Raw genomic sequence first — 25,360 nt, 5'->3', positions numbered from 1 at the left:
ACACTTGAAATACCTGAAGAAACTATTTTAACAAGCTAATTTAACAAGTCTTCTTCGCATTAAATTAACAGAGAGAGATGACTGTCTTACAAAATATCCCTGTAGAATTAGCTGCTTTTCAATCTCTGCCAAATGTGACAGGAATGATACAATAAGAGCAGAAGCAACTGTGGCTTTCTGAATACAACATTCACATCTCAGCTAGTACTATGACTTACCATTGGGCTGACCTTCATTGTTGTAAGACTATGTGGACATCCTATAGTGCTAGTAGCGTTAATTACACACAGAAAATCATTACATTCCCTGTTGAATCCAAACAAGCATTCCTAATCTGAGGGCCTAAAAGAAAGCCTCATGAAAATCCAATCATCCTTCCCTAAAAGGAAATACTATAGCCATCAACACTATCCAATTCTACTCATCCTGCTTTGTCCTGCAGGAAAATTTATTGACATACACCAGGTAAGGAGACAGGTAGTTACTATGCCCAGTTCTGGATCAGCAAGATCAAAGAAAACTAAATTTACAGTATAATGAAAGCTTGCTGAAAAATATTCAAAATTAAGATCCCAACCATATGAAATCAGTGCTGTTGAACATTAAGCCAGTCAGAAACCTGTCTTCCCCTCTCCATCAAAGTAATCACAAAACATATAGTAAAGAGTTAAGTTCCACTGCTAGCAAAAGTAGTTTTCACACATGATAATAACATTTATTAACATTTATTTTATCAGCTATCGGTTTTCTTCAATGGGTTTAAATATGTTTGTAAACTTAGCTAGTAAGACATTATAAGGACATGAAAGTAAAGATTAACTACGTACTTCGTGAAGAATATTTATCTTCAAGCATAATTAATTTTCTATTGAAAACATATTTTTAAAAAAATATTCAATTTGCTACCAAACAACTACCAAAGCAGAAGCACTCTGGCTTAGAATAGCTTCTGAAAAATAAGTAAGAATAATCATCATAGTTTTAAAAGTATATTTCTATATCCTAGAGACATGAAATAATCCAATACTATTCCTGAACCTTTAATACTTACACAACAATCACTTAAACTACAGCTAGAAATAATTAAGAGTTTACTGTGTTTCAGAGATGCCATCTCAAACCACAATCAAGCAGCTGAACTGTCAAATAACATTACAAAGCACAAGCCTGGAGGAAAACTGGAACAACGAAGTATCAGGTAAGCTTTTAGAACTGTGACACCTTTTCTTTTTTCCTTTCTCCAACTCTGTATACAGTTTCTTTCTCAATATACTCGAGAAGCTCAAGAACCTAAAAAAAATTGCAACAATTCAACTCCAAATTACCAGATGTAACAAGTGCCAAATAGAAGAGGGGGAAAAAAAAAAAAGCTATCTGTAAGTAGTTCCAGTAGTTATGCACTTCCTAGTCAGAAGATAAGCTTGCCAACTTCCCTTCACAAAGTGCATTGTACCAAAAAATTCCAGCAGCAATAGCAGTACCACTATAATCTCTCACTCTGCAACCACAACTGGAATTCAGGCTGCTGCGATGTGCTCTACAGGATGCTTCCAGACGTCCCTTGACCCACTTCCTTGCCACCACCCCCCTGTGTCTCTGCCTAGTTGGCATGTTAAGCCTCTTGCTAGGGAACTTGAGACCTTTTTGTAAGTCCTGATCAGAGGCTGCTACTACTACAGGCTGACAAAAACACACTTTAATTCAGAGCTCCTAGAGACAGCTGTTGTGCACCGCATTTTCCTGAGCAAGTCAAATCCTGAGCAAGGTTTAAAAGTTTAAGCAGCTTAAGAAATAGTTTTAAAATAAATTAGGTGATCTGTTTTAATATTTAGATGACCGCAATACCTGTTCACACATCTAAATGTAAAAATCTGCCTTTTCTTCACAAGATTTTTTTTTCAAAATGCATACAATCGATGTACTCAATCCAGTCTTTTTTCAAACCAAGCTGTGTTTAATAAAATTCTATTTGCAAGCTGAATATTATTAAGAAATAAAACTTCTAATTTCTCATCCTTAATTCAGTTTGCAAAAAAAAAACTGTTGAACAAGAACATAAATAGTAAGATTTAACACTAGTATTCTAAGAACTTGTGTGCTACATAGAAGTCCAGCTATTTTTTGCCTAAATCACATAACTGGACTCACTATTTAACAGTAACGTAGAATAGCTACAGCATGCTTTTTGGCAAGCATTAGTCATAATTAATACACATCACAATTCTGAAAGCCACAAAAAGCAGATTTTTATCTTCTAAGGCAAACTCATCTTTGAAATTTCATTTATATGTAGGCTCTTTATTCTTACCAGTGTAATACTAGATCTTCTAGCATTAAACAAAACCAGCAACAATAACTTCTTCAGAGGAGGAAGCATGCAGTAGAACATTTTCTCTTGGAAATGTTCTGGAGTCATGTTCAGAAAACACAGTCAAAGGACTGGTGGATAGATGATGGCAGAGCAGTGGATGTGGTCTATCGTGATTTCACTAAACCATTTGACACAGTCTCCCACAGCAACCTTAAAGCTAAACTGAGCAAGTGCGGTCTGGATGATCGGGTAGTGAGGTGGACTGTGAACTGGCTGAAGGAAAGAAGCCAGAGAGTTGCAGTCAATGGGGCAGAGTCTAGTTGGAGCCCTGTATCTAGTTGAGTCCCTCAAGGGTCGGTACTGGGACCTGTACCATTCAATGTATTAATCAATGACTTGGATGAGGGAACAGAGTGCACTGTCAGCAAGTTTGATGACACGAAGCTGGGAGGAGTGGCTGACACACCAGAAGGCTGTGCTGCCATCCAGAGACCTGGACAGGCTGGAGAGTTGGGCAGGGAAAAATTTAATGAAATATAACAAGGACAAGTGTAGAGTCTTGCACCTGGGCAGGAACAACCCCAGGTTCCAGTATAAGTTGGGGAATGACCTATTAGAGAGCAGCATAGGGGAAAGGGACCTGGGGGTCCTGGAGGACAGCAGGATGACCATGAGCCAGCACTGTGCCCTTGTGGCCAGGAAGGCCAATGGCATCCTGGGCTGTATTAGAAGCGGGGTGGTTAGTAGGTCGAGAGAGGTTCTCCTGCCCTTCTACTCTGCTCTGGTGAGACTGCATCTGGAATATTACGTCCAGTTCTGGGTCCCTCAGTTCCAGAAGGACAGGGAACTGCTGGAGAGAGTCCAGTGCAGGGCAACAAAGATGATTAAGGGAGTGGAGCATCTCCCGTGTGACGAAAGGCTGAGGGAGTGTAGGCTCTTTAGCTTGGAGAAGAGGAGACTGAGGGGTGACCCCATTAATGTTTATAAATATGTAAAGGCTGAGTGTCACAAGGATGGAGCCAGGCTCTTCTCAGTGACAACCAATGACAGGACAAGGGGCAGTGGGTACAAACTGGAACACAGGAGGTTCCACTTAAATTTGAGAAGAAACATCTTCACAGTGAGGGTGACAGACACTGGAACAGGCTGCCCAGGGAGGCTGTGGAGTCTCCTTCTCTGGAGACATTCAAAACCCGCCTGGACACATTCCTGTGTAACTTCATCTAGGTGTTCCTGCTCTGGCAGGGGGATTGGGCTAGATGATCTTTCGACGTCCCTTCTAACCCCTTACATTCTGTTGATTCTGTGACCACTACCCTCTCTCTCTAGTGCAAAGTGTAAAGACTGTGACAGATGGTACCTCTTCTGGGAAGCTGGTGCAGGGTCTTAGGCTGACCCCTGGAAAAAGCTTACAGCCTCCAGAGGCAAACTGTATCCCTACCCACAGACACCTCTAACAGAACAGATAAAAAGCTGCTCACTGAAGCTGCAAATGAGAACAGCTTGTTTTCTTATTAGGAAGTCCTTGCCCTGCTCCACAGTCTTCCACTGATACCATTAACTTTCATAACACATCACCTAATAGAATTTGCCATACCTGTGTTTGCTTTCACCAGACATGAGCCTACAAATATGCAAAGCTGGCAATAATGAATTAGCACTTACTGTAATCACAGCCTTGCTCAGACAGATGGAACCCCTGCAGCCATACTCTGTTTCATCTTCAGATTTGTAATAACTGAGCGTGTTGGTTTTCAAAACTACCCATCGATCCTGCCATCCATGGATGTAGTTGGTCCACTGTAAAAAAAAAAAAAAATTCCAAAGATCAGTGAACAGAAAAATAACAATAAAAGACAGTGTGGCTGGTATTTCTCAGGCTTTCCAGCACCAGGAGGAGAAAAAAAAATTAAAAGGTTCTTCCCAAATGAGAAGCTTATTCTGCTCAGAGCTCCTAAAACAATTTTACAAACTCCTAAAGGCACTAAAAACCAGTTGCTTCAAATGGCCAACAAGATAACAGATGTCTTGACTTCAACTGCATTGCTCTGGGCAGTTAAAATAAAGTTAATAAACACACTGGTGACACAAATTATGGAAAGTGGGGGGAAGGGATGATCAAATGTTAATCGATACGGTGAGTTTAGCCACCTTATTTAAAATCTGGAGTTAGACCAAAAGCCAAACTTGAGTGGAACATGAAATAATTTATTTTACATAAAAGTTAATGTCTCCAAAATTATTTTACTAAAGTATCTAGTTCTCTTCATATAAATACAAACATGTCATTATCTCACAGTACACTATATGACTATTGCAGTGCCTAGAGTAATCAGTTCTTTATCAATTTAATATTGCCCAGAGACATTGCTTTAGGTTTTAACTCCTAATCAGTTGCTCATTAAGAAGATACTCCAAACATTTATTCGTTATTGAGATTTTTCTAGAGACTCCACATTCACATATGGAATGAAACTGATACTCCAGGAACAAGTCCTGGATTCATCCTACACAGATCTAGTAAGAAGGGAACAAAAGTTCTGATTATTAATCTTATATTTGAAACATCTTCCCAACTGCACTTTGCAGAATCATACAACACAGATAAAGCATCAGGGCTTTTCCATAACTGACTATATAGTGATGTTTGGTCTTCACAGTACAAAAATCATAAATTAGATTAACATGGAAAGAAAAGCATCAAAAATAACTTTATTATGCAAGTATTTATTTGGTTATGACAACCATTCTTTAACAAAAAGCTCTAAAAAGGGAGTCCTTTTTAGCATTTAAATCTAATCATTAGTCATCATTTTGTAATATATAAATGGGAGGAAGAAAGTCGATTAAAAGGCTTGTTTCTACATTATAGTGCACATACTAGTTAATACATATAATGATATAATCGTTTTGTTTGGAAAAAAAAAGTTTGCGATCAAGTGTGACCATAAACCTAACACTGCAAAGTCCACCACTAAACCATGTTCCTGAGCACCACATCTACACATCTTTTAAAACACCTGTATGGATAGTGACTCTACCAGTTCCCTAGGCAGCCTGTTCCAGGGCCTGACAACTCTTTCGATGAAGAAATTTTTCCTAATATCCAATGTAAACCTTTCCGGCACAACTCGAGGCTGTTTCCCCTTGCCCTATCACTTTATTTGGGAGAAGAGACCATTCATGTCACCAGAACCTCCTTTCAGATAGCTGTAGACAGCGATAAGGTCTCCCCTCAGCCTCCTTTTCTCCAGGCTGAACAACCCCAGTACCCTCAGCTGCTCCTCATGAGACTTGTGCTCCAGACCCCTCACCAGCTTTGTTGCCATTCTCTGAACTCTCAGCAGCACCTCAAAGTCTTTCCTGTAGTGAGGGGCCAGTGTCCCATAACTACTTGTTAACTGTAGTAATAACAAGAACAGGTCTAAGGAAAGCAAATTCCATAGCTGAGAAATTCCTAACAATTTTTAAGCGCAGGCAAGACCTTGATTTGTCTCCAAAGATAAAGCACTTTGTGAACTCTCAATACATCAGATTGCTAAGTCCAGTATTTCTTAAATAAAGCCTCAGCTGTGCTCAGTATATGAACTAGTAGCACAAGCGTTCATGGAGGTGTATTATTTCCTCCCTTCCTCTTTTCCTGTCTCTCATGTTCCCAGCTCCTCCCAGATGTGAAAGGCAGAGACCAAAGTTATCTTGGGCAAAAGAGCAAGGGGCAAGGAGGAAATCACCTTCCTTTCTGTGACAGAGTTAAGTGAGATAAATATAGCAGCCAATCTTGCATTTGCTGTTGCAATCAATGCTTGCTGTTGCAATGAAAATGTGTCATGAATTAAGATACTCCTTAAAACATACTGGGTAGGCATATGGTTTTGGCAAAGAAAAGACAGCTGTTTTCTCAAGTAGCTAGATTCTTGCATTTCAAGAAAGATTCTTCCACACCGAAGTTCCTTCCTCATATCCACCTTAAAATGGTCAGCGGGAAATGCAATGGAAAAAAGTCTAGAGTTCTGAAACATTTAAAGAGACCAGCAGGACATACTTCTAATAAGCCTCTCTCACCAAATTACACCGTTCCCTTCAAAGCTTTTCTCTTCACTGAAGGGCAGAACAACTGAGCACTACTAAGCACACAGAGAACTGTAGCCTACTTTTGTTGCTTTAGAATTTAATTATAAGTTTAAAAAAATACACATTTCTTAGAAAGTTTGGTATGCTACCATTTTGTTTCAGCTAGTTTGTCTCAAGTACTACTCAGGTGTCAACTAACAAAAGGTAAACTTCTCCCTCAACCATATTTACTGCAACAGGTTTCACCATACGTGACTATTCAGATTACATCCCATATTCTCACAGGAAAGGCAGTGTCAGCTACGCTTAGCATAATCATCCAGTAAAATATAGTTTGCACATACCTAAGCTACAGAATGTCAGAAGTCACGGCTTCACCTGCTACACCAGTAAGAAACAGCACCTGATGGAAGTCTTAATTTACCAACATGAAAATCATGAACATCCCACAAATATTAAAGTTTCCAATGATGGAAGCATCTAACAGAAGAAAACTTGGCAACAACAACAAAAACCAACACCAAAACCAACCAACAAACAAACAACACCCATCACCAACCACAATAAAACTACTGTTATGGCTGTCCTCTCAGCATCCAGGGCTGTTTTTGGACCTCTGTATCCTATGACCTGTGCATTCTACATATCACATAGGGCAGGAAGAAAAAACAAAAAACCAAAATGTAGTGCTTTAATTCTAATGACATTTCAACATTCTTCTGAAAGTACTGTCTGTATTAATAATAATAATAATCTACATTCCAACTCAGTAATTCAACATTCAACTTTGGAGTACTCCTAAAAATAAAATTTCCCAGCATCACCCAAAGCATACTTGCAAGTCATCTTATTTTCAGCAATAAAAGAGAAAAAAACTTATGTTTTGGGGTTTTCGTTGTAGTTCTCTGGGGTTTTTTTGTTTGTTTTTTAAAAAATGGGGGAAACAAGCTTCAGTGTCATTTTCCTTCCTCTCCTCCCCACCTCCCGTATCTCTTGCTGCAGGAGAGTTTTATTGCCCTGTTTTGATACTTGGGCTAAAGGCTGTGCCGTTCCTGTGCCGGTGCCCGCTCCTGGGGAGCTTATCATGGGCTGCGCCGCCTTCGGGAGCTCCCGGGAGGCGAGCGGGGTGCGGCGGCCCCAGCCCCGCACCCGGGCCCGCCACCGGCTCCGGACAGGAGCCTGAGGCGCGGGGGACACGCGCTCCCCCGGCCGGCTCCTCCCGGACCCCGCTCTCCAGATCCTCACACCGAGCGGGCTGGGGCGGGACCAGGGGGCGGCAGGGACCCCCAGTCCCGGCGGGAACGCCGTCTCCTCCAGCCACCCGACCGGGCTAAAGCCGCACCCGCGGCTCTCCTCCGAGGAACGGCTTCCTCCCAGGGTGCGTAGGGGGCCCGGCGGCGGGGATGTGCCGGTGTCCGCGGCTGAGGGAGAGCGGCGGTTGGTCGGCGCCGCAGCGCCTGCCTGGCAGGCTCCCTGCCGTCAGGTGGCAGCTGCCCCGGCCGTGCCAGCGCCTCCCGTGGAGCCTCCCGGCCCCCCCACCAGGCCCCTCGGCCTGATCCCCCGGAGCGGACAGCAGACAGGCGGCCGGGGCCGACGGCCTTGGGCCAGCCGCGAAGTGGGAGGTGGCGAGGAGAGGGGATGCGAGATGCCGCGGGGCACAGGCTGCGGGGAGGGGGAGAGGCGGCTTACCTTGCTGAGCACCCCGCAGAGCTCAACAGGCACCCCGAGCTCGGTCTCGGGGTCCTCCTCGGAGCCCGAGGAATTCCAGCTCTGGTTGTCCGACATGGAGACCTGATCCGCAGCGACCGCCGAGCAGGGAAGAGCCGAAGCAGCCCCCGCCCACAGCTGCCTGAGCCTCCTCCTGCCGAAGGGACGGGAGCGGCGGGCTCTACAGGACCGGCACAGCACCGCTCCGCGGGTGCCACCAGCGCCGCCCGCCCCTGCCAACGACCGGCCGGCGCCGGGACACGCAGGCTCGAGCTTCGCCCTCACCGTAGCTCCGTGGCCCGCGGTAAGAGCCACAACATAGGGGTGGCTAAGGGAGGAGGGGCGAGCGCGCGTCCGCCTGCCGCGCACTCGGCTCAGCAACCAGCCGCCCCTGCCGCCGCCATCTTACGTGAGGCGGGTGCTCCGCGCCACTATTTACCCGCTCCGCCCCACACCCACTCGCCCAGCCCCGCCTGCCGGGACTTGTAGTCTTCCCCCGCGCAGCGGGAAGCCAGCCTGCCGTCCCCCCGCCGCTGCCTCTCGGGAAAGGTAGTTCTGGTGATCGCTAGTGCAGCATAGCGTGCTGGGAGGTGTAGTCTACCCAGGCGGCCGCCTGTCCCCGCCAGATGGCGGCCGCCATCTTGATTCCGTCGTTTCTGTGGCGCCAGCGGCTGGCCTCGCCTCGCCTCTGTGTCTCCGATGAGGTGGGGAACTCCGCTCCCGCCAGGCGAGGGCAGCGGTGATGCCTGGGGCAAAGCTTGCTTTGTTTTTTGTTGGGTGAGGGAGGACTCTTTCTTTCGTGAGTTTAAGCGTCTCTCCAACCCTCCTTGGTTTCTGGCATGAGATGTGGCCTCTTCTTCACTGCCTCAGGCCAGCTGGACTTGGGGGGTGAGCGCCAAACCTTTCCCTTAACAAAAATGGTGGCCGCGGAGGGGGCAGGAAGGGGAGGGAGGTGCTGCCAGGTGAGTCGTGAGGGGAAGGCGGGTCGTCCCGCCGCAGATAACGGGTTCGTGCTGCCCGCGCGAGGCTGGCGGCCCCCTGCGCCGCTCCCTGGATCCCAGAGGCCGCTGCGGGCCTCGCCCCGCGGGCGGCGGCGGTCGCGGTGGGGCCCGGGATGCCGAGCGCGCCGCGGTTGGGCTCAGCAGCTCACTCCTTCCCGGCCGGCCGGGCGGCGCCGCCCGCTTTCGTTTTGCTCAGCCGCCGTGCCCGAAAGCGTGTGGTGAGCGGAAGGTGGCGGTCAGCTGCGAGGTAGCGGTGTCTTATCTTTTATTTGTATAATGTTTTCGCAGTTTAGGGAACGAAACGATAAATTTATGTATGTATGTATGTATGTATGTATGTTAAGACTTCCATCTGAGATGTGTGCCCTTGCTGAAGTTTATGGGTGGAAAAATATTGGCAGCAAAAAAAAAAAAGTTGAACGTGTCACTTCACAATTTATGAACAAATGTATAGGTTGGGAGGTACTTAAGATTTATGTTGGCTCATCTCCTTTCTCCTGATTTTCTGGGAAAAAAGCTAAAAAGTTCAATAGCGCTGGTTGAGAAAGGTTCAGTTTTGGAATACACGCTTCTTGTTATGTTGAAAGAGCAATGCTGTACAATTTTATTTTCTCTGACTTCCCTCTTATGACAAATCGTCATATTTTTCCATGTTTTGCTGCTTGACAGTTTCATTGAGGGCTTAGAATTTTTTTGAAAGAGCTCTTAGTGTTGGCATAGCTAGTTATATGCCTTTTCTATATATGCAGCACCTAACACCTAAATAATATGAATACCAGCTCAGATTCTCTGGTATAAAGATGTTTAAAATGAATGTGGCACTGAGAGTGATTGGTAAAATAGTGTCACTGTCCTAAGCAATCAGAAGTAAAGAACAATTACAGATGTCTTGCTATTTGTGTAATCACTGGAATCCACAGGAAAAAAATATGTGAGTCTGCTGTGGGTACTATTTTAGACAATTTTCTAATATAGAAAATGTTGAGAGACTATGTGTTTTGATTCACCAGCTGTTGAGGAAGAAAACAAGGGGTTTTTTTTTAGTGTATGTTACAATGTACTGCATCTGTTAAGCAAGCAGAGTGGCCGAGTTTTGTATATATTGACATATATGAGAATAATTTACAGTTCTTCCCTGCAGTATATGGATAAAGTGCTATAGCCTGTAAAGCAATTCATGTTTTCCCCATTAAACTGTGAATGAACTTCTTTCCCTATCTTGAGAGCAAGAGGTAAAGAGACATGTCTGAGCAAGTCCTTTTGGTAATGGCAGTGATGTGTACTGCATAATCATGCACTGTTATGCTTTTGGTCTGGGATTATTCACTTAGTTCCAAAAGTAGTGTGTTTGTTTTTTTTTCCTCTCTTTCCAGAATATAGATTAACTCAAACAGATGTTAAAAATAAAAATGCTAAGGGTCGATACTCTTTCAGGTTGTTTGACAAACATATTTATAGTTTTTAGAGAGAATATTTGTTTTATTATTAATTTTAGCTAATGTTTTATAACCAAACTTGAAATGAATAAATACTGGATGCTAAAAGGTTTGCCTTTTTAATTTCTTATATAATATTTTGTGTGGTCTTTTCCATATATATGTCTCTTACTCCTAATGAGATCACTGCATATCTACATTAGCAAGAAGTGTGGTGCGGTGGGAGTAGATTTGTAAAGGAAAGATTTGATACTGAGGACCTTAAATTCACCTTATATATGCTTTAAGAGATGTTCTTTCGGACTGACACTAGTCTGGTCCCATGGTGGGCACCTGCATTAGCACTTATGATGCTTCAGGTGTGCTCTGAAAACACAGTCTTAAAGTTTAGTGTAGTTTGAAAATAATCTGGTTTGCTTGCTTCAAGACCAATCTGGGATGCAAATCGAAGTGTGGGAAATAGAGATGATCAAACTGATACACTCACGTAGACCACTCCTCTCTACCTCCTTGTGTGCCTTCTCCACTGGACCTTCAATTTGCACTTCATTGCTGTGTTTGTTGTTTCATCACAAGCTCCAGTGCTCAATCTGTACCCTTTCTAGTGTCTTGGAGATTGCAAGAAGTTTACAAATTACTGTTTTAACTGGAAATAGTCATCACCTTTGATAGATTAGTGGAATAGATACTGTTGTCTTGCATTGCTAATGTACTACTTGTAATACATTTTTTTTCTATTTTTTTTGTTTTACTTCTAAGGATGTCAGTCATAAACATTATTAAACATTATGAACTGGGTCACTTCATAAATAGCTTTTTTTTCCCTCTCTTTTTATATCTCTTATTTCCATTTTTGTATCTGCAGTTTTAGCATGTTCATTTTATGTTATTAAAACACATTCACCACCAGTGTATAAACATTTTCTAGTATGTTGATAGTCATGGTTATGTTTGTTCTTAAATTTTAAACTATTTTACTTAAGTGGACCCTTAAACAAGCTTTGTTTGTGTCACAGCGTATTGCCTAATAGTGTAGGCTCTGAGGTATGTTTCGGACAGTTTTTCCTAAAGCAATTGTGATCTCTGTGAATCACTGTATTAGCGTTTTTCTTCTAATTAAAAAAAAAAAAAATGACCTTTTGTGAATATATTGGCATTAAGCACATCTGTAGAAAAAAGATTGCACGTAACTACACCAATTCTAGTGCAGTTTTTACTGATGAATGTTTTTAATAATAATTGAATTCCTTCATTGTTATTTTTCTGAATTAAACTGCTGCAACATTTGTTTTCAGTAATATAGAAGTACTAGGAAGATTTGATTAGAAACCTGAGATAACTCAGTTTAAAAGGTCTTGCAAATGCAGAATAGAGGTGGTAGAAGATACCACAGTTCTTTGCCCTTTGAATAAACTTTGAAGTTTTGAAGACATAAGGTTTTTACAGACAGAAAAGCTGAAAGCAGGATATACAACATAATTATACTGCATCTTTCCTGCAGAAGATTAATGATGACGAGTATTCCACTTGTTTCACTTGCATCGATCTTCACATAAGTGAAGAATTATCCTAGCTGTTTGATGAGTGGTGTAAAATGGGTATTTTGACATTTAATTTTGGGCACTGTCAGAAGCAGTCTCTATTATCTGTTTACTCTGCAGTATGAGTTAGTTATTTTTTTAAAGGATTGAATTGTCTGTAATTTGTTATATCTTAAAGCCAGTGAGTTCAGAAAATACATAATTTTAGGGCTTTGTGTTTTGAAGGCTAATTCTAGGTGCTTGTATGGGATCTATGTTTTTGTAAAATGGTGAATCAGCTGCTACTTGAAAAATAGTTCTATTCAGCTGTGTCAGCTTGGGCACTCAGAATTTTCACTTCCGTGAATCCTGGCCCAATTTTCTGTTCAATATTAATTATCATGTACCTTGGCTTATTACATTTGTAAAATTCCTTACATCTTTCTTAGAAGATTCTGTTTTCTAGGTAACTGGATTTTATTGTATCTTGAGAGAGTGAGAATAGTGAAACAGTAGTAGTTTTGAATGCACAAGTAGGGAAACTACATGGTTAACACTGTGTATACTAAATGCTAATAACACTTCTGTGCAGTTCCTCCTGCCAGTTCCTTTCTTGTAAATCATTACAGGATTAAAACTGACAGGAGTCCTCTTCCCAGGACTATTCAGAAACCAGGGCTCTAGTAAATATCAAACCTGTGGCTGGAGAGAATTGAGCAGATAGTTCAGAAGTACAGTCTGATGTGCTTGCTTGCACATGTCTGTTTTGGTGTTTTATGTTGCTGAGAAGGAAAGACTTTAGACTAGCTGATATTTAAATCATTATGGGAGGAACATGTTTTTACAAGAAAATGAGAGTTAAGTAGTTTGTTAAATTTGGTCCTGTCAGCCTGAGTGTTTAACTTGCCAAATGAATACTCGGAAAAGACAGGTGCACTTCTTGTTGGAAAGTATGTAGTGTTATGTTACTGTTTTGGGATAGAATCCTTATCCAAGTAATGGATAAATTAAGTAGTATGAAATCAAATGCACTACTGGAGTTTGTAGTGTAACCTTTTAAATACCAGAAATGTTAAAAATATTCTAGGTGGGTTGAATTTTCCCAGTTTGTTGAAGATATGTTTGTTCTTGTCTTGGAAATTCAATAAATAAAGCAATGCATTTGTGGGACACCAGTTGTTCAAATGGCCTGACTATTGGCACATGAATTTCTATACCAAGGTTAGTTAGCTGGGCTTTAGTTCTTCAACTTGGTGACTCGAACAGTTCTTCAAGTATTCTTTAATGCCTGACAAAAAGTAATGAGCTAGATAAAGTAACAGCTTTCCACATCTCTTGTCAGAACAATTTTCGTTAGGTGTTTTTGTTTATTTGTTTTGGTGTTTTGTTTGTTCTTTTTAGAAAAGGACTAAATTTGTTATACTTTGATTCAGTGTCTATATAACTTTATACACGGCTCGTTTGGGGGATATGTTTTATATTTTACATTTATATAAATTGAAAGTTTTTGCAAATAGGCGAGTATGAGTTGTCTTGAAATCTAGAACAGTAACTGCTCGTTAGTTGATAGCTTTATTTATAGGGGGAGCTGCTTACAACACGAAGCATAATTTCATCTCAATACAAAAGAAGTGACTGCAAAGAATTGTTATTAGTCACTTTTTTTTTTTTGTTAGCATTCACCCTAGGGAAACATGCTTATCCAGCTTGCTTATTTTTGTTCGTGTTGCTTGTCTTGGCTTATGAGGTTTTTGGTTGGCTAAAGTGTGTATTAAGGAGAGGTGGTGGCCCAGCAAAATTTTTTGTCAAACATATTTATTTAATAGAAAATTGCCTCTTCTGAAGTCTTAAGCTACCAAACTACACTTTTATTGAAGGTATGTTAAAGATGGGTATTTAATATTTGACTTTTGAGGATCTTATGGACACTTAGAAAGTGTTATAGGAGTTTCATATTATTCACAATCATGTTCTACATGGATGTGATTATTTTAATAATTGTTTTATGGAAGAAATTTTTCCATCCCACACTTTCACTGAGTGCTACAAACTTTAGTAGTATTTGATGATGGGTCATTTGTAAAGTTTTCATAAGAAAAACAAAAGGCCTCTGGTCTCATGTATGTATGGAAAGACAGTTTTTCTGTCTTTTTTTCTCCTTAATGTTTTTATTGTGGTACTAACTTCAGAGGCCTTTATCTTTCAAACACAGAGTGATCTGTACCACACCACACAAAATTGTAGCCAAAAGCCGAAGAAGTGATCTTCTGTGGTCAAAACTGAATGAAGTCAGTCCTAACTTTGTTAATTGTTTATTCTACTTTTAGTGCTTCTGCAGAACTGCTATTAACAACTTGATCTTGTCATTGAAATTAAGGGTAATACCGATCTTCTTCTGATGCAGCCTGTGTAATGACAGGATTCCTGAAGTTGATTCTCTACATTTTTATGTGAAGTTAGCTATTACAATTTTGTGTTGTTCTTGCTGAAGTAAGAGTAGAAGAATTTAAATAAAGGAATATCTAAAACATTTTATTTGACAGAAAATAGGAAATTTATTATGGGCTTATGCTACAATAAATGAGGTGTCAGGTTTTGATTAAATGTTATTGGAGGGTTTTATGAGTTTTACAGAAATTAAATCAACTATTTAATTTAGAAACTTGTTTTAGCCATATTAAAAATAATAATTAAAAAATCATATAGAAAGGAGTCTTGTTGCTATTTGCAACATCAGTATTATTTTACACACTGTCGAGACTTGCTGAAGGCAATTGGGTTGTAAAATGTGGTCCTTTACATCTGTAATGTAGGTCTTGATTTCTATGTTTAGCTTTTGAGCTCTGGGGGAAGTAGGCAGTTGTGTATCTTAGTAACTTCATTGCATCTCGCTATTGGCATAAGCTTCTGTGATAGCAGAGATGTCAGAATTCGATTTTCTTTATGAGGAATGGTACACAATTTACATACATTAAATCGTAATTCAGTATGTAAATAAATTATTTTTCTTCCTTTTCCATAATGATGTCAGTTTCCAGTCCTAATATTTCTTTGCAACAAGTCGTTAATGCTATCAATGAAAGGCAAACCTTTAACAACCTGCATAATAACACGGTGTCCACTGAACTGAATATTCTTAGAAATATTTTTTGTCTTTCTTTCGTATTTTATTACATGAAAATAATAATATGAAAGCATTTAAGTTTTTGTATCATGCATAGGGTTTCTGTTGCTGGATTGGAGGATTTTTGCTGAAGATAGGCTTGAGATGTGACACATGATCAAATACAAGCCATTTCCTTCAGGCTGTCCAAATATATGCTAGAGTCACCTGAAATTAAATTGTTGCTCTGGTTTTACTGCTGTTTCAGTCTTGTGATCCTTTAATATAACCCTGTTTGTCTGGTTCAGTTGAGTTTCTGTGCCAATGAGCTTGATTGGGGTTTTATTAGTGGTCTTTTTCTACTTGTGAGCATTTCAGGTTACCAACAGAGCTTCTTAAACAGCAATGTTATTCCTCTCAATTATTTTGTTTTGCATTAACTGTTGGCATCCACTGCCGAAGTTTTCCCCTTTACCTTTAGAAGTCCTGCTGGTAGCAATTGGAAAGTTACTTTCTTCACTTATAGGTGATTCTCCGTTGCCCCCATTCCCAAATCACAGGAAATAGTAGGATAGTATTTAATTGTACACTGCCTTCACAAACTTCTCTGATTTCACATCTTACTTACTCAGTATGATGCTGAGAGTGATTTAACATGTTCTGTTAGAAGAAACAGCTCAGTCATGCAGCAGCTTTTTGAAGTGACAGCATGCCAAAAATATGTCACTCTTTGCCTAGACTGTTGTGAGTTAGTATTTCCTTAGACTCTAAACCTGCACCCACTTTTCCCAAGTTGTTTTAGCAAACATTTGTGTCACCACAAGCTAAGTATTTTCTCTAGGTCAATTTTCTACTAAAACAGTTACTCTTTGTCCTTATCAGTTTCTACAGTGATGTTTTCTTCCCATTTTGTGTAGTTTCCAACTGTTCTTCTCATGCATTTCCTTTAAATATTTCCTTTTTCATTTTTTTCAATGGCAGATGATTCACTGATTTTATTTGACAAGTGCTGTATCTGTTGTCTTATTGTAGTTTTTGCGATTCGTTTCAATATACTAAATATTTTACCAATTTTTTTCAGGCCTTTTAGTCTGAAACCAAGATAATCTTCAGGTTCTGTTCATGTAAAGATGCTGAAAATTGTATCCATTGTTTTCCCTTCTGTACACCTTTAAGCTTTAGTGGAAAACTAATGCCACGTCCTAAAATAAATATTTTCTTCTTAATTCCAGCTAGGGTGTTATTTGATATACACTTCATGGTCTGTTAATAGCAATGTATTTTGTTCCATATTAGAAGCTGAAAAGATAAAACACATCAGGAGACCACCATTTATGATGTTTTTTAAAGACAATTATTTTCTGCATCACTGGTGTCATCATGGTATGGGGGTTTTTTCTGCATTGGTACGTAAGAGCATGATAGAGAAGCCTTTTTCTGACATGAATTAGTGTTTAAAGCCTCTGCTATAAGACTGCACCTTTATGAGTGATCTGAATGAGGAGCAGGAAAGATTTGTATATGCTAGTGATAAAGACACTTTCCAGAACAAAAATTTTGCAAAGACTGGAAAAGAAGATGGTAGCAATCTTGGGCTCATTCCAACCTCTTGAAAGGAAACAGTGATAAAAGAAACAAGAGGAGTAGTGGAGGGGCATTTATTTACTTTCAGGAAAGTATTTATTGGGAATTGTGTCTGTTACTTATCAGGCATCACCAGCAGCAATGGAATTTTTGTGTGGCTAATTGATATGGGAGTGCTTATGAGCTGGAGATTAAACTTGGAATGTTTTGTGGGATCCAGTGTTTTTTCCTTTGGTTGAAGCCTAGCAAATCTGTTCTGGTAAATTCTCTAAGGGATTTTCATACTGTAAGTGAAAAATTTATGAAAATGTTTATCGTCATAGTCTTTTATTTGATAGATACATGTAAGATCTAGGAAGCCACTCCCATTCCCAGTTGCCGATATGATAGCTCAAGTGCCAAAAAAGAGTCATGAGAAGAGTTCTGGTTTCTGCATCACCTTCTGTTCTTTGAAATACAAGCTGGAGATAAATACAGTATTACTTATTGGATCTTGCATCTTGGGAGGACATCATTAATAATAATCTGAATTAATAGAACATGGTTAAAATTTGGATTTTTTTTCAGATTTTTTTTTTTTCAAGTTGGCTTTCTTTAATATCTTGACTTCATTTGGCTGATTTGTTTAGATCTTCACGAAGATACAAACATTGCCAGTATTAGTTTTTAAAGTTGCCCGTGTCATTCTTTAATAGCAAAACATTCATCTGTGAATGCAAAAATACATAATGACCCTTTGCAGTTGGGTTGCTTATGAGGCCCACCTAGGTCCTGGAGTGGTACAGTGACATGTAAAGGAAAAATGTGACACACTTGGATTTGTGTAATTTGTGGGTTTTTTAAAGAGCAGCTATATGTGCCTGAAAGGGTGTGGCTTCTGCAGGCAGGAAGGGCTCCTGTCACAGGGAGCAGCTTGAAGGGGAAGTTTAGGAGTGAATGTTCTTCCTGCTGAAGTGGTTTATGAGTCAGCAACTTGGGTGTGAATACTTTATTTCTGTATGCTTTTCTAGTAATAAATACATGTTAACTAATTTATACCAGTATCACACTTGGATTCTGCTTGTTTTAGTCTGGCAAAAATAAGACCACAGGTTTGTGTTACAGGGGGTAAAATTTGCTTTCTTTAGTTTTTTTAACATCAACGTGATAACTAGACATTTTACCATCTAATTGGAGCCTTTTGAAGGATTCAGCTATTTACTTTCATAAGCAACAAGGGAAGGTATCAGAAGTTCACGTATCAGAAGTACTTGCATATGTAAGAAATTACTGATGGCAATAATTGAGTAATAAAGGCTCAGTAAGTTGAATTTGCTAGATACCATGGCTCTACAGATTAATGAAGAAATTGCATGAGTTTTACCCTGAATTAAACAACAGCATTTTACTCAAAACTCTTAGTTGAAGCCATCTGTTTCAAAAATATGAACTTTAACACAAAAGTTTTGAATTTGAGCTAGAAATTACTGGTAAATACTCTGTGGCTTGTCTCAAGCAGAAATGAGGAGTAAGAATAGAATGCTTTTTCAATAAATATAGCAAATTAATTCCATCTCTCTTTTTTTTTTTTTTTTTGTTCAGCTGGAACTTAGAAACAAATATATGATTTAAATTCTTTTTTTCAGGTATTAAGTTTTATAAGACGTACTTGTTTTCAAGAAGTACTATGAACAACATGAAAAAAGTTGGGAACAGCTCGTGCAGTGATGGATTTCTTCTTAGAATGGGCCTCAATGATAACAAAGCTGGAATGCAAGGTTTGGATAAAGAGAAAATCAATAAAATCATAATGGAAGCTACGAAGGTTGGTTTGAGTTATCTTTTCCTAGTGCTTTTTCTGTTGTCCAGTATTATAAGGCCCTGTTCCTCCCTTCCCCAAATTTTATCCCTCCCATGTGTAAGTGGAGGGCAGCTTCCAAGAAGAAATGCGTGTGTGGGGAGGAATGGAAGGGACTACTACAAGATACTCTTTGATTCATCCACGGGGACATGAAGGAACATGACTGAATCATCCTTAGGTGCTCCCTTTTTGCCCAAAGCAATATATAAATATCACAGCATTGTCCAGAGCTAATTGTAGTCAGCTTCCTTAGGCTTCTTGTTTTCGCCTTTTCCATTCATTTTGTCCGCCCTCTCAATAATTAGCCAAGCAGATCTACCTCTATTGGCGACCTTCCTGTAACTGATTAATTTGATGTGATCAGGTTTTGCTGGTACTTTCTGTAGAGTTTCACTTACTACCTGTTGTTCTTGCCATCTTAGTACTCAAGAGGTGGCAAGCAGCATGCAGCTTTGTACCAAAGATCCACAGAGGACCTCACAAATCTACAAAGCATTGAAATATCAGTTCTTTTACCTGTTATTGCAGAGTCTTCACATAGAACTATATGGGGATAACACTTCATTTGAGCAGCTCTAGATTTTTTCACTTTTCATTGCCCAATGTATATTTCATGTGGTGTCACTATGGCCATAGGTGCTGTGCTTGACATTTTGCTCATGAATTCTGTGTTGACTACTGTTGCTCTGTGGTGAACTGCTGCAGTGATGGGGGCAGGGCAGGAGAGTAGCTGAAAACACACCACAAACAGCTCTTAGTTACTGTTTCATTTCCTCCTATGAAAGAGAATGAACTGTGAAACAGACTTTCAAAACTGATATACGGACCTCTATGTGTTAGAATATATTTCTGTCAAAAAGATTATAAATGGCAGATATACCTTGAGAAATCTAAAACGAAGCATTGATTTGTTTTCTTAAGCTTTTCTTTACCTTTCAAAATTACACCTACAAACACTATCCACAGTTATATTACAACCAGGTTTTATAGCATTTCAACTGTGGGATGTAAAAATCCTCACAGCTTTATAACAATCTTAAGTATCAGGTTGTTTCCCACACCAACATTTTGGTACTTATTTCTTTCAATGAGTCTCAACAAGTCATGTTTGGTTGCAGAGGGGAGAAAAGATGAAATGCATGTCTGATACTGAAAGAAAACGCACCTTAATTTTTTTTTAAGTAGAGATTTCTTCTAAGCAATGAGACGTGACACATTACAATCTTCACATTCATCATTTTTGCCATTATTAGAGGACTGGATATTTTGGATAATTTTGCTTTTTATATAAATATATGGTTCTTATTTGGCTATGACTGAATTCTTGACATCAGTAACAGTTTGGTAATCAAAGTCTTTGAGCTACAAGTTTGTCCACATTTGCAGATTTTATCAGGTGGTTCAATAAAGGACATTACCTCTTCCTGCAAGTGTTTTATCTTGTAAGCTAACCAGATGTTGCAAGAAAATCTCTTATTTCTTCGTTTTGAGTTCTCTTCTTTTCTGTTTCATTGTATGCCCTCTTTTCCTTGTTATTAGTCAGGAAGGGAAGTCACATTATATGTTCTCTACATTATTCTTGTCTTTTTATGTTTTCATTCCATCTCCTTTTATTCATTGCTTTTATTGAAGGAGCAATTACTTACTTGAGAGCAAGAGGGCTTTTTTATACCCCTTTGCTTTTGTTCATCCTCTTCCAAATAGCTTCTAATTCTGCCATGTCCTTCAAGATTAAATGATCAGTGCAATACTCAACATTATAAGTGGATTTGACTTTTACAATGTCATTATTTATTCCCATGTGGATTCAACTATATGGAAGTCTGGCAAAATGCTTGATTTTTTTTTATACTCCTTGTCTTGGAGTTATTGCAGAGATTAGTTTGACTGTTATCTACTATTTTGGAATTTCTGTTGTCAGATGTTAGAATGAGTAAACATAGTAAGTTATCTAAATAGTCTCTTGTACTCATCTGAGGGCAAGCTATCTCAGAAGGAGAAATATATGTATGTTATTTGAGGAGAGAGATGTAAAGCACCACTGGTCTCTTTTGTGTATTATTTATATGAAAATTTAAATAATGCATTAGAATCTGTTACTGTGCTTTATGTTGTCTGTATTGAGAGATCAAATGTGGTTGTTTATAGGAAAAGACAAATAAAAATCTTAGTGTTTTTGCAATTTTCTTCCAGGGTTCCAGATTTTATGAAAATGAACTTAAAAAAGATCAACAAGTTAACCAACGAATTGAAAAAATGATGCAGCTAAAAGAGAAAATTACAACACAACAGCTCTTGAAAGCACAGTTGCAGGTACTAATCTTGTGAAGACTTTTTGGAGTACATGGCAAATTATAAACATTTCGGTGTGTTCTAGGTTATTGCCTTAAATTCTGCAGATAAGCACAATGTTAACTACCATTTTGATGTTAGTCATACAAGTAAAAGCGTGCAATATTTTGGTGATGTAATCTTAATAAAAACTTGCTAGAAGAAGAGATTGTAAAATCACTGCAAAATGTTCTCCTAATGAATAAAACGAAGCAAAGTGATTACTGTTTGAAGTTCTAAGTCTGATGAGTTTAAAGGGATGTCATCATGGTTTATGTAAAAGTTTCATTAAATTCCTTGTTAATAAGTGTCATCTTGAGTTTACTTTCCATTTTTATAATACATGTATACTTGTGTTCAGTAGCCTGCAATGGGTTTGGGAGCATGATATTAGTCAACTCTTCTGGATTGAATTTATTCCTTTTTTATGCTAATTGATGAAAAAATCATCATGGCAAGCAGTCACAAGAAATACAAGTGGCCTGAACTAGAAAGACAAAGAGGCTATTTCTCTTCTCAGATGCTAATGATAGATAATAGTATCCAAAGCATTACTGTGTATTATTGAAGGTTGTTAAAAGAAAACAATGGCACCAAGGTTGCACACTAAACATTCTTAGATGCGATAGAATTAGAGTTGCTTGTACAAGCTTAATTGCTTTCCTTTTACATTTGTACTGTGATTCAGTCTTTAATTACATGATTGCTTGCTAGTTTTCCCTAACAGGATTCCTGCTTCATTCAGTGCTCAGTGCAGACAGTGTTCACTGAGTGGGCAATTATTAAATATTGTTCAATGGGTGGCCTCAAGCTTTATTTTTTGTACACTAGTCTAATCCAGCTTTGAATGCAGAATTACTGACTTCCTCACAGGCTTTTCTGTGTTGTATAACAATTCTTGAAATTATTCTTGCAATACTCCAACAAAGTAGAGTCATACCTTTGTTTTGTAGATGAGGAGCTGAAGCATATGAAGATTAAACACATCCATTAACTTTGAATGCAGTTGTGAAGATTATCAGTCCCAAGATTTGGTGTTCAATCTTCTTTTGTTCGTTGCAGATTTGCAAATCTTATCTGTAAATTAGATGCCAGTGCCAAGAAAAGCTTGCAATTCCAGAGTATCTCTGGAAAGTTAGTTGTAAGGCTGTATGCCTCAACTATTCTGAGTTGATCTTATGTCTTTTCTTGTCCAGGCTTTTTTTTTTTAGTTTTCTGGGGTAGCTTTTAAGTCATTAAATATGAAAATATACTTGAATTTCTACCACTAAACTTTTCATTTTTCAGAAAACAGTCTTTCTTATAGAATGAGTTACATGAATGACACACATCCTATAAAATTAATGTAGGGGTTTGGAATTAGAGACTATATAGTGAAAGCCAATATATTTGAACTTCTTTGACTACCTTCATGCTGTCTTTTTTTTGAACTTGATTCCTTGATCTTGCAACACAATGTTATTTTCTTTTAATGTTTGATACAAAAATAGCTTTCTATAGAAGAAAAAAGAAGCTTCAAAAAAGAGAGAAGTTCTTTCATGTGGGTCTCGCTGGGACCTGAGTTTCAAACCTTGTGTTGGAAGTCTTTATGCCACTTGCTCAAATAGCAATCTTCTTTATTTCCAATGGAGTAACTGTTAAGTCAGCTGCCATACTGCATAAGAACTGTCATTAAAGGGGAATAACATGCACACTTTTTTGCTGACTAATTTTAGATCTTTGCTTCTATCAAAACATCTCAAAAGTCTTGGATTTTGGGTCTGTCCTCTGTGTGTGGATAAGCTCTTGTTCAGGATTGATTTTTGCCCTCATTTCTTCATCATAAGCTCTGACCCTTTTGCTCTCTCCCCTCTTTTTTTTTTTTTTTAAATTTATCCTATCTTGAATTTTCCTTTTCTTGTCACATCTCAAATTACCACCTCCTCTTTCCAAAGCAGTCCTTGTCTATGCCCCCAGAGTCCCCACTGAAGTCCCCATTCTCCTGGCCCAGCCAGTCTTTATCTGTGTCTGATATCCTAAATGCCTCTCCCGTTTCCTGTCAGGTACCCACCATCTACTCTTCCCCCATGCCATAATCTCCACATTTAACTTTGCAAGTCATTTGTCCTGATTGTTTTCTTTATATGTGCTGTGTGTTGTTTAATCAGCTTCTCTAGATCTTCAGATATGGATTTTGTCAACTCTTAGTATCTTCTTATCTTCTTTATTGTTGTTGCCTATCAGGTTCTTAACTCTTCTTTTTTAGTACTATCTTATGAGAAAACCATGAGTTAATTTGTTCTGTGAAAATTTGTAAGTAGGAAGTACTCCAGAATTACAAAGGTATCCAGGTGTCTACTTCTATGGGTACTGCAAGTTGTCATCTGCAGATCAAGGCTTGTTTGTAGAATGGTTAGAGGCTCAGCTTCATAAGCTGGCAGTTGATGTAAGTGCTGTAATGTAAAAACAAACAAAAAAATCCCTACTTGCTGGATTTGTTGGACAAAATCCTGGTTACATGGTGACAACAGTAACATAAATAAAATGTAGACACTGCAACGTAATGCTGTCTTTCTCACCACTTGAGTGTATGTATGCCAAGGCATTTGTGAGAGTATTTCTTGTATTTTTAGTTTTCCTTAGAAGGGCTCCTTTGCTGAACAGCATTTAACACCCCTGATTTTGGAAATATTGGAGATTAGAAAGTTAGTGTAAATCTTCTTAAAACTGCCATTTCCATGTACATGTATTTTTTTAGGGTTTCATTTGTTGTGTTTTGGTTTGTTCATTTTTTTAAATAAACTTTTTAGATATTTTTTCATCTACAGTAGAGATAAAAAAAAAAAACCCACAACTTAGTATCTCTTTGTGTCTTCAAAGATAAGATGGGGTTTTGGATAATTTTTTTAGCTTTTTTATTAAGCAGCTCTGTCAAGGGGAAAAAAAGAGAGAAACTGTCTTCAAGTAACCATGTAAATTGCATGTAAACATTCGTCTCCAGAACCATAAACCCATTGCAGTAAATCCAGAAACATCTCTAATTGTACCTTGATGTCATGAATGTGTGTGTGTCTTTGTGCTTGCAAGCAAAGCGAACCTTGTTCGTTTTCACTACGTGTATTTCTTGAGCTCTATTATGCATATTTGTTGCTTTTTATCTAATAGTAGCAAGCTTTTGTTGTGTAAATAGAGATTAGCATAGTTGTTTGTGTGGTTAGATAATCATAGTTTGATAGCACTTCACTTTTTTTATTTTTATTTTCTGATATTTTCTCTCTTGCTTCTAGAATATTGTGTGGTGCTGCCAACATAGTCATATTGAACCAGTAGGCCTTAAAAATTGCCTGTCAAATAATGTACTCATTCTTCTTGTGACACACTTCATACCTCATTCATAGTTTAAAGACATTTCAGAAACAAGCACATGATCTGCAAGTCTTTTTGTAAAAGAATGCAAGGAAATTAATCACAATTAAAGTATTTTGTGGAGATGTCTGTGTGCTCAGCCTCTGTCTCACAGTGCTGTAGAGCTGATGGAGTACTGCTCACAGTATATTAGTAGATGATTCATCTTTAACTCTTGGAGTGAAACATGCTTTCTATGTATGGGCTTTTATGTGAAAGTCACCTCGCAGTTCTGCTAGCAATCCAGTCTCATATGGTATGGATTCCTGTAACAAATGTTGAGGAATTTTGTGAAGGCGTCAACAGTAGCTTACTTAGTAAGTAAATGAGCCTGCGTGTTTGAGACCTCATTTCTGACAAGACAAAGTAGATGAATCTGCCATGTGAGCTGTTGATCTTTTCACCTATCTAGGCAGTTTTCTGAAATGTGATAGCTTAATTTATGAGTGTTGGAAATTCTCTAATACATGTTTTCAGTTTTTTAAAATAACCTGTATCGTGGTAGCTGAGCTGCATATTGAGTGATCTTACAAAGTTTCTGTCTGAATCAGATAATGTTTCCTTTTTTTTTTTTCCCCCACATAGATGAGTTTTTGTTGTTGGGTTGGGGTGTTTTTCCATTGGGTTTTGGAATTTTTTGTACTGCTTGCTGCAGTAGTTTCTCTTTGGGAGCAGGTTTCATCAGAAACTTAATTGTTTTTTTTTGTTGGTGCTGGTTTGGTATGGTTTGGAGGTTTTGTTGTTGTTTTTTTAACTGCATGCCAGGCAGTTGAATTTTTAGGGTCATATGTACTGTTGTACTTCTGCCAGGTTGTTTTTCAGTTGTTTGTTTATTCTGTTCAGGTGGACAAACTTGTGATAGAACTGGAACAGAACCGTAACCTCAGCAATACGATTGTACACATTGACATGGATGCCTTCTATGCAGCTGTGGAAATGAGAGACAATCCAGAGCTGAAGGAAAAGCCCATAGCAGTGGGATCAATGAGTATGTTGGTAAGGCCAAATATCAAGCTAATACAGAAACCAATTACATGAATCTAGAGCCTAATAAACCATACAATAATATGAC

General features: G+C 38.9%; 2 protein-coding genes across 7 annotated transcripts in view; one reads left to right on the top strand and one right to left on the bottom strand.

Annotated features, from left to right (window-relative positions):
• The window catches only part of CERT1 (ceramide transporter 1), an 80,991-nt gene extending 72,516 nt beyond the window's left edge, over positions 1 to 8,475 (bottom strand). For all 5 annotated transcript variants that reach the window (XR_013923551.1, XM_080363106.1, XM_080363107.1 and 2 more), the window contains exons 1-2: positions 8,072 to 8,475; positions 3,977 to 4,111 (exon numbers count right to left, since the gene is read on the bottom strand). Coding sequence is in view for 4 of the 5 variants with exons in the window: in XM_080363106.1 (XP_080219232.1) it covers positions 3,977 to 4,111; positions 8,072 to 8,167 (231 nt within the window). In the remaining variant the exon portion in view is untranslated. The remainder of the gene's footprint in view (positions 1 to 3,976; positions 4,112 to 8,071) is intronic.
• Positions 8,476 to 8,701: 226 nt separating this feature from the next.
• The window catches only part of POLK (DNA polymerase kappa), a 34,176-nt gene continuing 17,517 nt past the window's right edge, over positions 8,702 to 25,360 (top strand). The window contains exons 1-4 of one of the 2 annotated variants that reach the window (XM_080362044.1): positions 8,702 to 8,793; positions 18,359 to 18,537; positions 20,767 to 20,886; positions 25,132 to 25,284. In XM_080362044.1, coding sequence (XP_080218170.1) covers positions 18,400 to 18,537; positions 20,767 to 20,886; positions 25,132 to 25,284 — 411 coding nt within the window. In that variant the 5' untranslated portion in view covers positions 8,702 to 8,793; positions 18,359 to 18,399. Of the gene's footprint in view, positions 8,794 to 16,535; positions 16,556 to 18,358; positions 18,538 to 20,766; positions 20,887 to 25,131; positions 25,285 to 25,360 lie in introns of those variants that run through there. The other variant, XM_080362045.1, reaches the window with a different exon arrangement.

Source organism: Nesoenas mayeri (assembly GCF_963082525.1).
Source record: "Nesoenas mayeri genome assembly, chromosome: Z".
Taxonomy (NCBI): Eukaryota; Metazoa; Chordata; class Aves; order Columbiformes; family Columbidae; genus Nesoenas; species Nesoenas mayeri.
The sequence above is the reverse complement of the archived record's forward strand: the minus strand, read 5'-3'. Positions and strand labels throughout refer to the sequence as shown.